The following is a 14,343-nucleotide window of genomic DNA, read 5'->3' as shown; positions in this document are numbered from 1 at the left end:
TCTTGCCATCAACTCTCAAACATATTTCAGAACTTTCATTTAGAAAGATCGGCAACCATGAATTTGGGGACACTATCAAAATTTAAGTGACAGTTTACCTAAGCAAGAGGCAAACTGACCCTGAGTCCTTTAATGAAGAGCACTACCAACTCGAGTATGAAACTACTTAGCAGCCATCATTTTATCTGGAATCTTTCTCCTCCCTTTGCTGTCCGACTTTAATTTTCTGTGAGCTAAGATACAGCCCCAAAGTCCAATGATTAAGGGCAAGTTTCCTGGTGAACGGAATGTTAAATTGCTGGTCAGTCCTTGGCTTAAAGGCCAAGTGCCAACACTGAACACATGAGGAGATAAGGGGTTGGAGCCCAGAGGGGCAGGCAAAGGATCTCCCACTGATTTATTGTACTCAATTACTCTGGGAGTAGCAACAACTAACTAACTAACAACTAACTAACTAACAACTAGCATTGAAGCAGTGCTGATTTCTCTGAAACACTGAGCACCGGGCCAGGTAGACACAATGCAGAGACTTTCAAAACAAAGGAAGAAACATAGCAGAAAAGAAAAAAAACTTAAAACAGTCCTAAGAAACAAAGGGCCTGCTGTGGCAAGGGCAAGCTCAATCAAGTGCTTGGGCGAGTCCACAGTAGATGTGCTCCCTGTCCACCAGGAGTTTACAGTCTAGAAATGAGTCCATGAGTTGGCCTTATTGGATATGTTGCTGGTTTTCCTTTTTAATAATAATGATACTAACACTAGTTGTTAAGCGCTATGTGCCAAGCACTGTTTTAAGCACTGGGGTAGATGCAAGGTAACCAGGATGTCCCACGTGGGGCTCACAGCTTTAAAGCCCCATTTTACGGATGAGGTAACTGAAGCACAAGGAAATGAAGTTGCTTGCCCAAGGTGACACAGCAGACAAGTTGCGGAGCGGGGATTAGAACCCACGTCCTCTGAATCCCAGCCCAACTTGCCTACAGTCACTGCTTTACCAACTAGAGCAGGATGGGCGAATCCATGCAAGGACTGGGGATTGGGGAGCAGACAGCGGAGAAGCGGTTGTAGGTTCCCAGCCTCTTCCAGGGAAAATACCCACCCCCCGACTGCCACCACACTTAGAGCTGACTCCTTTTTCAAGGGTGCTGAACTTTTTCCAGGCAGTCACAGCACAGTTATGGCTGAAGTTTACGGGCCTTCTCTAAGTCCTCATTTCCCCTATCCCCGCTCTCCATTCTGCATTCCCTCTGCACTTGGATCTCTACCTTTTAAGGACCTGATATTCACCCCACTCTCAGCCACAAAGCACTTAAGCCCATATTCGAAATGAGTTTTAATGTCTAGCTCCCTCTCTAGATTGTAAGCTCCTTGTGGGCAGGGTCCGTGTCTACCCACTCGGTTGTACTGTACTCTCCCAAGTGCTTAGTACAGTGCTCTGCACACAGTAAGTGCTCAATAAATCCCATTAATTTCAACATTGCTTTAAGTCTTGGGAGCATGCAGCATTAGCCCCATTATACAAATACCTCTGGAGGCACACTCAGCTCCCCTATACCCCAGAGACGAAGCTCTTGATGAGCCCCATGCTGAAGAAAACCTGTATTACAATAGACTCACCCTGACCACAACCCCCTTTTTTCCAATATTGTATCGCATTCTTTCCGGCTCGACGGCCGCCTATCGGATGAATGCCCCCGAATTCCCTAAGAGCCTTCTATCCAAATCAGGTGGCAAAAGCACAAATCACAGAAAGACTGAGCGTATGTTGAGGGCAGGTGCACAGAACTTAGAAAGCAGATGGTGAATGAAAGGCCCAAAGACTGGAGGGGCTTCTTACCCTGTGATGTTCGCTTCTCCCAACACCTGCCCCCTTCCCTCCCAAACTAAATGGCCAAAAGGGCAGAGGGGAAGACAGACAAAATGCATCCTCAGGGAAAGAGGCTAGGAAAAGTGGCACGGGGGGCTTCCCGTGTCCATCAGGTCTGTGGTTGGACTATTCTGAACTAGGAAAGCAGATCTGAGGAGTAGTGAAATGAGCAACCCCACCAACCTAAAACTGGCAAGCTCAGCCCCTCTTCTCTTGAAAATGTAAAATATTGCCTTAAAATATGCAAGATAAACTTTTATAAATGTCAAACTCTAAACATCTTACAACAGAGGGAATGTTTCTCAACAAGAATTAATTATAAATTCAGTGAACCTACATGATTTCTCACATTTACTTTGGAGCTTCACCAAGTGTTCCCAGTGAAGGATAATAAGCATGCAGAGTTGGAGCATGCAACCTATTTTTTGGAGTGGGGTACTATATTCCTTAGGTGGTTAATCGAGTGAAGAGTGATTTTAAAGTTTAAACAATTCTTCACCTGTAAATTCACTGTGTGTCTTTCACACTGTGTCAACTGACGGATGAGAAGTGACTTAGCAATGTCTTCAAAAACTTTGTTTTACAGACTTTGATTTACTCTTGACTTTAGCCAACGACAACACTGTTTTTACTGTCACGAGCAGACTCAAAGGGTGGAAGAAAGGCCAAGCGGGACAACAGCCCTGAGCCCTGCATTACGGTCCCTCACTGGCCCAGGGGTCGAGTCCCACCATCCAGGAAGCAATGAGCAGTGGCCATCTGCCCACAATACACTGGTCTACTACTACCACCACCATGTGATTCCTCATCGCCTCTGCTCTACCACTTTCCCCTCTTCCTCCCCTCCATTGTTTCCCCCTGGCCTGCAAAGTTTCCCACCCATTTGGGTGCTTAAGTGGTGGGGCCCCTGGCTCTTTTTCCTACAGCCTCTCTCTGTCAGGCAAGACTCACTCTTAGAAAGCCCTTTTAGAAGCAGCACAGCCTAAAGGAAAGAGCATGAACTCTTATCCAGGCTTCGGCCACAAGCCTGCTTTGTGATCTTGGGCGAGTTCCTTCTCTTCTCTGTGCCTCAGTTTTCTCATCTGTAAAATGGGGAGCGAAAACCTCCCCCCCCTTAGACTGTGAGCCCCCTTAATAAGAGACACTGCGTCTGACCTGATTGTCTTGAATCACTCCAGCACTTAGTCGACACTTTGGCACTTAAAAACCAGAACGTTATAATAACGATGATGATTATTATGACTCCCACCAGCCTGAAATGGGTGGTAGTAACAGCATAGGTCCAACAGCTTCAGCAGCAAGGAGAGAGATAAGCCTCACGAAGCCATGGTGGAGCAGTGGAAAGGAAGGCCGGGAAGAAGCTGCTAGTTACAACAATGAGGCCATGCCTCTGCTGATTCAAGGCCAACCACTAATAGCATGAGACCCAGCAAACTGCTGCAAGGCTAAAGCTTAGAAGTAGGGAATGGATTTTTACAGCTATACGTGACTTAACCCAAAATTTACACCCACAAAATGGCAACGAACTGAAGCATTTCAAAATTTTGTTATTTTCTTAAGAGTCTGCACTGCCACCATTGCAGTGAATCAATCCCAACTGTGTAAGAAATTAGGTCACACAGTCTAAATAGTCCTCTTGCCTGTAAGCTCATTATGGGCAGAGGATGTATCTGGTATACTGTTGTGTGTTGTACTCTCCCAAACACTTAGTACAGTGCTCTGCACACAGTAAGTGCTCAATACACCCAAATGATTAAGTCATGTAGTGCACTTGTGCTATGAATTTCTGATGCATCTGTTGCCACAACGGAATATGTATATCTGCAGACACATGAGGTCAGGAAGGGATAGGCATTTTGAAATGCAGCAAATATTTATTTCTTTTCCTGGGGAACTTTCTTTCTCCCCAACATGTAAAGTGTAAAGTGTTTTCCTGAGTAACACACATTTCTCAAATTTCACCATTCTTCCACCCCATACAAGACCCTGATCTTAAAACCAAGATTTGAGTATTGTTAATTTATAGACATAAAGTCAATTAACAACACTATATGGGACAAGCTCTAACTAACCACTCTATGTTATTTAACAAGGCCACAAGGGAGAACTACTAATGAGTACTTGCCACACAAATATTCTTGCATGTGAATCTAAAAATAAAATAAAATTGGAAGTTGTCTACAAAATTCAATCCTGAATTTTACTCATAAAAAAGCCAATAATCACCATCTAAATTTCTATTTTTTTTTAAATGACCATTTTCAGTCTGTTTTTAATTTAAAAGCCATTGTGCTTCACATTCTCCTAGGGCACTCTCACCATAGAACAATAACCTACACTGGAAGTGATTTTCTTATTTTTGTAAGAAAAATCTATACAACCCACAAAAATTTCCAATTAATTTCTAACATAAGATCTATGACGTACATTTGTTACTGGAAACGTTTCTGCTCAGGATGTAACTTAGCATCATTTGCAAAAATGAGCAATATGCAACTCTCTTATTTAGGATGCTGCCACTCAAAATAATAGAAATCGTTTCATACAACAACAGGCCAAAGATTCAAGAGAATCTATGAGATGTGATCTGAAACACTGATTAAAACGCATTGACCAACTTCAGACCTAATAGCAAAGAAGTTAGATGCCTTGCGGGAGTCTCTTGTTTTTCAGGAGTCCTAATGAGCCTGTCCTCCGTCCCCATGGCTAGCATAGCCCCACCGGGCATTCCCCCCTTGCCTAGGACTAACCGGCAAGTTTCCTGATTTCCAGAGTCACTGTCTTTCCCACTGGGCCAAAAGCAGGATATTTTGTAAAAGACAAGACTTGGCTAAACCTGCCCCAACAAAACGCTGACCAACAGAGTCCAACTTACTTGGAAAATAACTCTTCCTATTTTTTCTCTCTGTTCCTTTAAAAATAAAGATAGCACTGAAATGAATCAAAAATACAGAAAGTCTCAAGTTTCGGGGCATTCGACAACTTTTTATTTAGCCTTTCAGTATCTGAAGAGGCTCTACTGACTGGCAATACCCTCGATGTCCTTGATTCATGAAATGTTAACTTTTTTTAATGCTATCTGTTAAGCGCCTTACTATGTGCCAGTCACTGTACTTAGCACTGGGGAAGACACAAGATAATTGGGCAGGCTACAATCCCTGTCCCAAATAGGGCTCACAGTCTTATTAATCCCCATTTTACAGTTGAGCAAACTGATGCACAGAGAAAATAAGTGACTTGCCCAAGGTCATACAGTAACCACTGGCAGAGCTGGGATTAGCAATCGCAGGTCCCTGCTCTTTCCACTAGGCCAGGCTGCTTGTCATTGCTCCATTTCTGACTGCCTCTCTTTTCATGTTTCCTCCTTGCCATTCCATGCTCTTCTTTCCCTCTCCTAATTTTCCACAGATCTCAATTTTTCCTGTCCTCTCCCCATTTTCTCTACCTTCTGGTCCTTTCTATTCTCCCAAACATCCCCTTCCGCCTCTGTCTCTCTTTATCTCTCTTTCTCTCCAACACACTTCACCTCCACTCTCCTTGTTGCTATTATTATTATTATTATTATATGTCTGTTAAATGCTTACTATGTGTCAAACACTGTTCTAAGTCCTGGGATAGATAAAGGTTTGTCAGGTCAGACACAGTCCCTGTCCCAGGTAGGGCTTCCAATCGAAGTCTACAGCCCCATCCCTTTATTTTTTTTTTCTCCCAACGGATCTTTCTCTCTTCTCATTTTGCCCATTACTTTGACACATCCCCCACTTTCTGAACCTACCATCGTCCTCAATCAATCAATCGAACTTACTGAGCACTTACTGTGTGCAGAGCACTGAACTAAGTGCCTGGGAAAGTACAATACAACAGAGTTGGTAGACACAGTCCCTGCAGACAACGAGCTTACCTGACTGTTCCTTTACACTCCAATACCAGGCCGCTGTCTCAGCCCCTTTCCCAGTTCCCCCTCCTCCTCTTCCAAACCCGGGTAGGAAACAGGGCCCAAGAGTTCCCTGGATAGCCTACGGTCCGGTTCTCTCCGGGCAGAAGCTGTGGTATTTTTAGCCTACCTCCTGGCAGGAGACCAAAGCGTCAAGGGTCCAGGGGAGGTTCCGGGAGACCCATTTTCAACTCTGGGGTCCCTTGTGAAACCTACCCTCCTTTCCTATAGCTCTAGCCTCTATGTGAAAAAAGTGGAAATGTATTTATTCTACATCCGACTCAATGACTAAAGCTAGATTGGGCCACGAGATGATCGGGTGCTGTTTCCAACTGTGCATGTTGGAAACTAAATGCAAACATTCCTTGCTCTGTGACTCTGGTCTCTGGTGGGAGGGGAGCTATTTTTTGCCTGTCTCCTGTCTAGAGGCTAAGCCTACCAAGGACCTAAGTGATGTTTGAACTGAAAATATTTAGACTTTAAATTTAGACTTATGAAAAAAGACCTGTTTAAAGACAATCCCAGCAGCAGCAAGCTATAGGAACAGCATCTTCTTTTCTGCTATTAACTAATGAGGTCTTAAAACAATTTTCTGCCTAATGTTAATACTAAAAATAAAATTCAAGAGCTTTAAAAACTGAACTCCTAATTAACCTGGAATTAATTACTGAATTCAATCCTGGAAAGGATTTTACACCACGGTCAGTATCCAAATAGCTCCAAATAATGACAGATGTTGAACTACATCCATTAAAAAAACAACAACAAAACCACGTGAACTTCATCTGAAAATTGGTTCTCAAAAACTAAGTGCACTAATACAGATATTCTGAAGGTGAGGGTTATCCAGATACTCACTTGTGAGTTGAATAAATTAAAATCTAAAATAAATCATTACAACATTTATAAATGCAAGTTTCTAGAAGCAAAAATACCCTATCAGTAATAATGATTCAACTCTTTGCTAGTTTTATTTTGAAATAAGAAATCTTGTTAGAGCTAAATTAAAGTTAATTATTATCAATTCAGTTAATCTTTCAGAATTCGAGTCATATCTTAGAACAAGATAAGTACAATTGGCCCATTTCTCTTCTCTCTAATTTTACGCTCAACCTTGCCAAGGTATACTAGCTTGGCTTTTTAATGTTAACCATCTCAAATTCTGAACACAATGTCCAACCCAATATAAAAAGCTCCTGAATCCTGATATTTAGAAGTAGGTTAAGAAGTCAGTTTATAGGACAGGGCATTGCATATAATTTGATAGAAATGACAGAACGAAACATTAATTCAGAGTACAATGAAAGCTAATGGTGTAAACAACAGCTTGATGATTCCATACTGTTTTCTAAAGAAACTGATTTACGCCACTCCTACTAGATACCTGGAAATGTTACCCAAGGATTCCTGCATTTAGGTATGTGGCCATTAATTCTACCTTATACGGTCCAATACTCTTGACCACATTTTCCAAATACCCAAGTCCAGCATATTTAGTAAGAGGCATTTCACACTAATTTTCAAAAGAGAATTCTAATTTCACATGGTTCTCTGAAGTATTGCTTCTATGACAATCTGCTGCAAGTTTTCACACAAGCCCCGACTCATTTCCATAAAAACTAGGTGACTGCATGAATGGCATTGCCATGCTCAATGGGGAACAAAATTTCCTTAGTCAAGAACAAATGAGTACCTTTTCTGTATTTTATCATAGCAGCTTTTAGAGGAGCACATCGAATTTTGCTCAGCGAGGAAAGACATTTTAATAAGAGTAGGTAAAGCTTAAAAAAGGATGTCTTTATCTTAAACACGGGTAACAAATCAACCTGTTTTACTTGCCACAATTCGAATCCCATTTTAATTTGTTTCTGCGACAAACATCTTCAAAATACCAATGCACAATTCAATTTAAATATTTCCAAAGTTATTTAAGCTTTCTTATAGACACCTTTTCTTAAGAATAATAATGTTATAGATACATAATAAGCCTTGAAAAATACCTGAGAGGTCTCGCCTGGGGATTGCCTGCTTCTACATATGGATGTAAATAATCCTTTATGTAGAGATCAGCAGCACTATTAGAATGGGTGCAAATGAGAATCCTGCTGGAATAAATGGTGCAAATAAAAAGAATGATAAAACACAAAACAATTAAAGCAGTAGAATACAAAAAAAAGCAAACAGTGGCCATCTTCCTGTACATTTTTCTCAACCCAGCTGTTTACTAATCTACATGATATGATTCAATGATGCCTTCATGAAGTTATGTTACTTTTGCTCTTTCAAAAGAATATGGCTTTTCCCACATTAATTTATAACAATCTGTCATTTGCAATTATTATTAAAATGGTAAAAGTCACCCTTCTAAGATTAGCATGCATCACAATTTTTCAAATACAACACACAAGGTGGCTTTCTTACTATTTGAAATATCTCTCATTCTCCATGTCGCCGACGTTAAGGGTCTTTTTAAATGGAGAGTATAACTGTAAATGATTTAATTTCTAGCACCCCAAAACAGTATCAGATGGTTTATTTAGGTTCGATGGACATTCTGCTCTCTAGCTTTCAACTTGCATTTAAAGAAGAAGAAGGAAAAAAAAAGCAACTCACTGCTAGTTAAATATCTGGCTCTGTATACCACCATCTCACCTAGTATCCTGTTGTTGGAGTATGTGCTTGACTGCCTGAGCTAGAGTGAATGTTTTGCCTGTCCCATAGGGACCGATGATAAGAACAGGAGGCAGCTGTATTGAAAGTGGAGTGGTAATAGCCAGAACAGCCTCCTTCTGCTTTGCATTTAGCCGAGGGTCCAACTGCTCATCCCATTGTCTGCACGAAAAAAATGAACACTCTTTTAAACACAATGTACAACAATTTATCAACAGTTCTGTGACACATTCAGGTGCCCTGCAAATTTATTGACTGACCATTCAAATTCCCTGTTTGAGGTGTACACATAAAAATTACTACCAGCACTTCAATCTTACAAAGGAGTGCTTTGATGTGGTTACCTTTTAATCAACCTAAAGTACACTTAAAAATTTATCTTGGTCCATTTCATAGAGAGACAAGTTTATATTAGTAATTACAATGTACATATTCTGGCTTTTTAAAAGGTAAAAAAGTAGGCTATCCAGTCATTAGTTCCTTGTATTTACATATTAATACAGGAAGAGTTTCAAAATGCTTATTTAACCCTCTTCTATGAATTTTTCTTAACAGTAATTCTATTCTGGGAATATTTATAACAGCTCAGAGTCCAGGTTCAGTTCTTTAGAAAGCCAAATGAACTAGAAAGAAGGGGGGAAAAAAGGCAGAACTTGTAGGTGCAAACTCATAGGACTTATCTGGAAATGGAAAAGGAAAAGCCCAAAACTTTAATACAAGAAGCTGTTTTGGAGAATGGGGTAAAGGATAAAGCTTTGAAAAACTAGAGAAGGTTATGTGCTTTCTAATATTTTCACTGACGGGCAAGCAAGGAAGTATTTAGAGCAGAAAACACCTGTTCGAGGAGCACAAATGGCCATCAATTTGGAACATGATCCACCTAGCTATTAGTATTAGGTTTGGCTGGAGTTGGAAGGCTTGTATTGAGTAGCAAAGATCCATAAGGGGTAAAACCCAGTGGAGAATTAATGACATTCCTCTACTATAAAGAACCACTAAATGGGCGAGTAATATTAGAACCAAGGGAAAGATGATAGGCGAATGAACCAAAATAGGAAGGGCGTGTAGGAGGAGGGAAACCTAGAAAAGATGCAGTCCAACTGTCCATCAAAATAATCTTGAAATATGAGGGCTCAGAATTTTGATGACATAATATTGTGTGTGAAGATTTACGGTTCTCATATCATACGAGCAGATATTGGCAGAAAATGTACTAGGGGAAATTATTCAACAAAAAAGGTAAAAGGTTCCAAACCCTGTAAGAGAAGGTTTAAAAAAATGCTTCAGAACAACAGTCTATACATTGTAATTGGGACTGCATCTGCGATTGAAATAATGTGTTTTCCCTCCTGCCACATAAATAACAAAATAAGAGAGAAAAAGAAAAGACTCCCTTTATAGCATTCCTCCCTTCCTTACTTGTACAATTTGGGAAGTTTTCAGGGTTTAAAAGCTGCAGGACTACTGAAAGATATCTGAAATTTTACTGTACCCATTAATGGAAATTTCAGACAGGTTGTTCCATATAGTAATGGAAATATGTCTAACCGTGTGACTTTTACACTACCTACTTCCAGATACAACAAAAACCACTAGTTATTTATATTGTTTTAAACTAGGGAAAAAACCTCCACTACATCAATCTTTATACATGTGCAAATGACAATATATGGAAAATCAATATTAAACATTGCTTTCATTGTTTTATTTTACAGGCACTTAGAGCAGAGAGTAGTTGAAAAAAATTCCACTGTTTCAGATCAGTTCTGACCAGATCAATATTACCATGATCATCCAGAGAGGAGCAGCATGACCTGGTGGACAGAGCACGGGCCTGGGGGTCAGAAGGACCTGGGTCAATTCTGGCTCTGCCACTTGTCTGCTGGGTGACCTTGTGCAAGTTATTTTCTTTCTCTGTGCCTCAGTTTCCTCAACTGTAAAATGAGGATTAAAACTATGAGCCCCATCTGGGCCATGGACTGTGTCCAACCTGATTTCCTTGTATCTAACCCAGTACTTAGTACAGTGCCTGGTACCTAGTAAGTGCTTAACAAATACCATAAAAAATTATTGAGCACCTACTATGTGCACAGCACTGTACTAAGTGCTTGGGAGCATACAATAAAAGTAGACGATATAGTCACTGTCCTCTAGGAGCTTACCAGATAAGGGGGGAGTTGGGCAAACAGAGAGAATCCATGCAATGGAAACATAAGGAGAAAACATTGATACAACTGGTAACAACTGAATAAACGACACATCCATGAATGTTAATAGAAGCTAATGGGATGACACAATTGGGAAGCTGGAACTCTATTAAGGAATGCCTCCAGAAATGAGGCGGGGAAGTCGTTTGGTCAATTTGAGGAGAGGCGCAACATCAATCATCAATCCATCATATTCACTGAGTGCTTACTGCGTGCAGAGCACTGTCCTAAGTGCTTTGGAGAGTACAATATAACAGAGTTTGAAAACACGTTCCCTGCCCACAACAAGCTTAATCATGAGAAGGGGCATAGCCAAGTGGAAATAGTAAGGGCCTGGGTGTCAGAGGACCTGCATTCTAATCCTGGCTCTGTCAACTGCTTGTTGTGTGACCTGAGGCAAGTCACTTAACTTCTCTGTGATTCAATTCTCCTGCTCTCCTTCCTAATTAGACTATGAAGTCAAGATAGGGACTTTGTCCAACTTAATTAACTTGTATCTACCCCAGCGTTTAAAACAGTGTTTGACACATAATAATTGCTTAACAAATACCATAAACCCCCTCACCATCAATAATATTTACTGAAAGCTTACTGTGTCCAGAACACTGTAACAAGTGCTTGGGAGAGTACAATATAACAGAGTTGGCAGATACAGTCCCTGCCCACAACAAACTTACAGAATAGAGGGGGAGACATACACTAGCATAAATTAATCATTTTAATATATAATTTATAGATACATACCTATCTGTAATTCAATTATTGAACTTAATGAAGAAAATCAACAGCTAATGAAATAGTTCCCAGGAAAATCATCTGGAGAACCCAAATTGTACAAGAGAATTCTAATGCATCCTTTTTGGGGAAAAAAGGATTTTCAACTACTCAACATCATTTACAGTATAGTACTAGCTCTGCACACAGTAAGCATTAATAAATACCATTAATTACTACTACCACTTTCACTTCCCACTTTAAGCCCGTTTCCTGATATCATGAAAAAAATCTATCGTGTTAAAAAGTCATGCCCTATGCACCCATATTACTTTAAAAGCAGAAAGATTTATTGATGTACCGGTCTGCCCATAAACAGACATTATCAGACTTCATTCCCAACACTGTCTGTAATACAACTGGCGCTTTCTAATCAAGGCATTAAAATTGTAGTTTTTGTTTTTAATTTTCCTGGCAGGAAGTGGGCAACAGCTGCCAGTGCATGCACAGCAGCCAGTGCTGTAGTTTGTTACCAACAGCTGAGGCAGGGAGGTGGAGCTCTAAGGGGAGGAGTGATGGAAAAGTGCTACTAGCAGGAACTGCACTGGCACCAACAGGTGTTCCCAGAATTGAAGGTCACAGAAATAAATAAAAAATAATGGAGAGGGAGGGGAGTGGTGGACTAGAGAAGGGAGACAATTTTGGGGTGGGGGGGTAGAAATGTCCCTTGGAGTAGGGTAGGCGAAGGGAGAAAGGAATGAGGGGAAGGAAAGAAGGAAGCATTTACACTAAGGAATTTTTGCTTACCATTGGGACTCAACTGTCACAAAGGGTTTGCTCTAGAACGGACCCAGCCTAATTGCATGTAAATCCATGGAAAAACCTACCCTACAATAAAAAGCCTCACAATACAGCCACACTTTTGAAGACCATAACATGGCTGAATCCCGACGTTAAGTCTATACTAACGAAACTCTGTGTACATTTAATTTTAAAGCGAACAACGGGAAAGTATACAAGTAATCCAGGTCTAAATCTTAATTTCTGGTGCTCAGTATTGACAAATAGCATGAAAAAAAGACCATAATTATAAAATGAGGCAAGCCACATATAATAACAATAATAATAATAATAATAATAATATCATAATTTACCCCCTTAATTCAAAATCAGGAGGATTTATTATTTTGCCTTGCACTGACATTAACAGAATCTGTTTCCAGAATTTCAGGCTATTAGTCCATATTCTCCTACAGAACCCATTTCTGTAATTGATGCTAAGAAACTTCTCATTCTGATTTATAATGCTTAAAGTTCCATGATTCTCAGGGATTTGTGATGGGATGGGGGTTTTTTTTGTTTGCTTTTTTTTTTTGGTTTTCATATATTCAGTAAAACCTCATCAAATCAGACTTGCTTATTTAAAATAGTAGTCAATTAAAAAATCACACAATTCATAGCAACTGCTTCTATTCACCAGCAAGCTTGATGCCTTGTTTTGTTTTAATTTTTAAAAGACTGGATAACCTCAACCTAGTTTATCTAAACCTCTCGTACTTTCCAGTACCTCATGTTGCAAATCTGAGGTATTGCTGTATTGAATTTCAGGAGTTTTTTTTTTGTAAATGGAAACTCAGCAAAGCACTGGTTACAGTTACTCTCTTAACATTCCCCTTAAAGCTTCACAAACTCCTTCTTGCTTGACAGATTGAAACTATTTCTCCACATGGAATTACATCCACACTTACGGAGCTTCAAAAGTTAGAAAACATAATTTCTCATGAAGTGGCATATCAAATGAACATCTTAAACCTTACTAATTGAAAGGGAATCAATTCCAAGCACTGAATTGTTCTTATGGCTTGGGAATTCTTGCCAGCTAATTAGACTACTATTACTGCTGCCTATTTTTATAACCAAACTCAAGAAGCACACCTTCTAAATGAATCATCTGTGAACTTATGCCAAACATAGTTCAGTACCAAAATAAAACCCAATGTGAATGGGCCTCTTTGAAAGTTGCTAAGTGTTGTCTCATATAACTTCCTAATAATATTACTACATTTGCTTATTTAACTAAACCTCGAAAGTATCTTGCAAACACTAAACGCATGCATAAATTTGCTCTCCGAACATCTTAAACTAAGATGCTAACACACTCTGCGATAGTTTTCCCCTGGAAGGCCTGGAGTCACCTGCTAGGAATCAATCAATCACTGGTATTTATTGATAGCTTACTATGTCCACAGCACTGCACTAAGCGCTTAGGAGAGCACAATACAACAAGACGACAGAGTTGGCAGACACATTCCCCTCCCACAACGAGCTTAAAGTCTGGGGTGGGGGGGAGGGTGAGCTCCCTCTAGACTGTGAGCTCGTTGTGGGCAGGAATGTGTCCATTTGTTGTTAATCTGTAGTCTCCCTAGTGCTTAGTATGGTGCTTTGCACAAAATAGATGCTCAATAAATACAACTGAATGAATGAATGAATGAATAACAGACAGGAGTATATATAAATACTTTATACTGTACATTTTAAAGATATGTTCGTAAGTGCTGTGGGGTTGAGGGAGGGGCAAATATCAAAAGCCCAAAGGTCACAAAAGAATGAATGCGAGCCTTGGACCTGAAACTTCAAGACCGAGATTTTAGATAGCTTTCTCCTACCACTATCTGTTGCTGACTTGTACATTCCAAGTGCTTAGTACAGTGCTCTGCATACAGCAAGCGCTCAATAAATACAATTGAATGAATGAATGAACTATACCCCAGGTAACACTCTTCCTTTCTTCAAAATTCACCTTTGCTTTGTGTTCTGCTCTTGCTTCCATAGCCTTGCTTATGCCCTTCCTCTTGCCTGGAATTCTCTCCCTCGACCCACCAGCCCACAGCTCTCCCATTCTGCAGAGCCCTCCTGAAAATCCACCTTCTCCAGGAGGTCTTTCCCAATTAATC

At 40.3% G+C, this 14,343-nt stretch overlaps 1 protein-coding gene across 3 annotated transcripts in view; it reads right to left on the bottom strand.

Moving 5' to 3' along the window:
* HELZ (helicase with zinc finger) overlaps positions 1 to 14,343 on the bottom strand; it is a 115,592-nt gene that overhangs the window by 38,568 nt on the left and 62,681 nt on the right. For 2 of the 3 annotated variants that reach the window (XM_029079693.2, XM_039914243.1), the window contains exons 16-17: positions 8,451 to 8,630; positions 7,799 to 7,903 (exon numbers count right to left, since the gene is read on the bottom strand). In XM_029079693.2, coding sequence (XP_028935526.1) covers positions 7,799 to 7,903; positions 8,451 to 8,630 — 285 coding nt within the window. The remainder of the gene's footprint in view (positions 1 to 7,798; positions 7,904 to 8,450; positions 8,631 to 14,343) is intronic. The other variant, XM_029079694.2, reaches the window with a different exon arrangement.

Source organism: Ornithorhynchus anatinus, chromosome 15 (assembly GCF_004115215.2).
Source record: "Ornithorhynchus anatinus isolate Pmale09 chromosome 15, mOrnAna1.pri.v4, whole genome shotgun sequence".
In the NCBI taxonomy this organism is placed as follows: domain Eukaryota; kingdom Metazoa; phylum Chordata; class Mammalia; order Monotremata; family Ornithorhynchidae; genus Ornithorhynchus; species Ornithorhynchus anatinus.
This window is presented reverse-complemented; position numbering and strand designations above follow the sequence as displayed.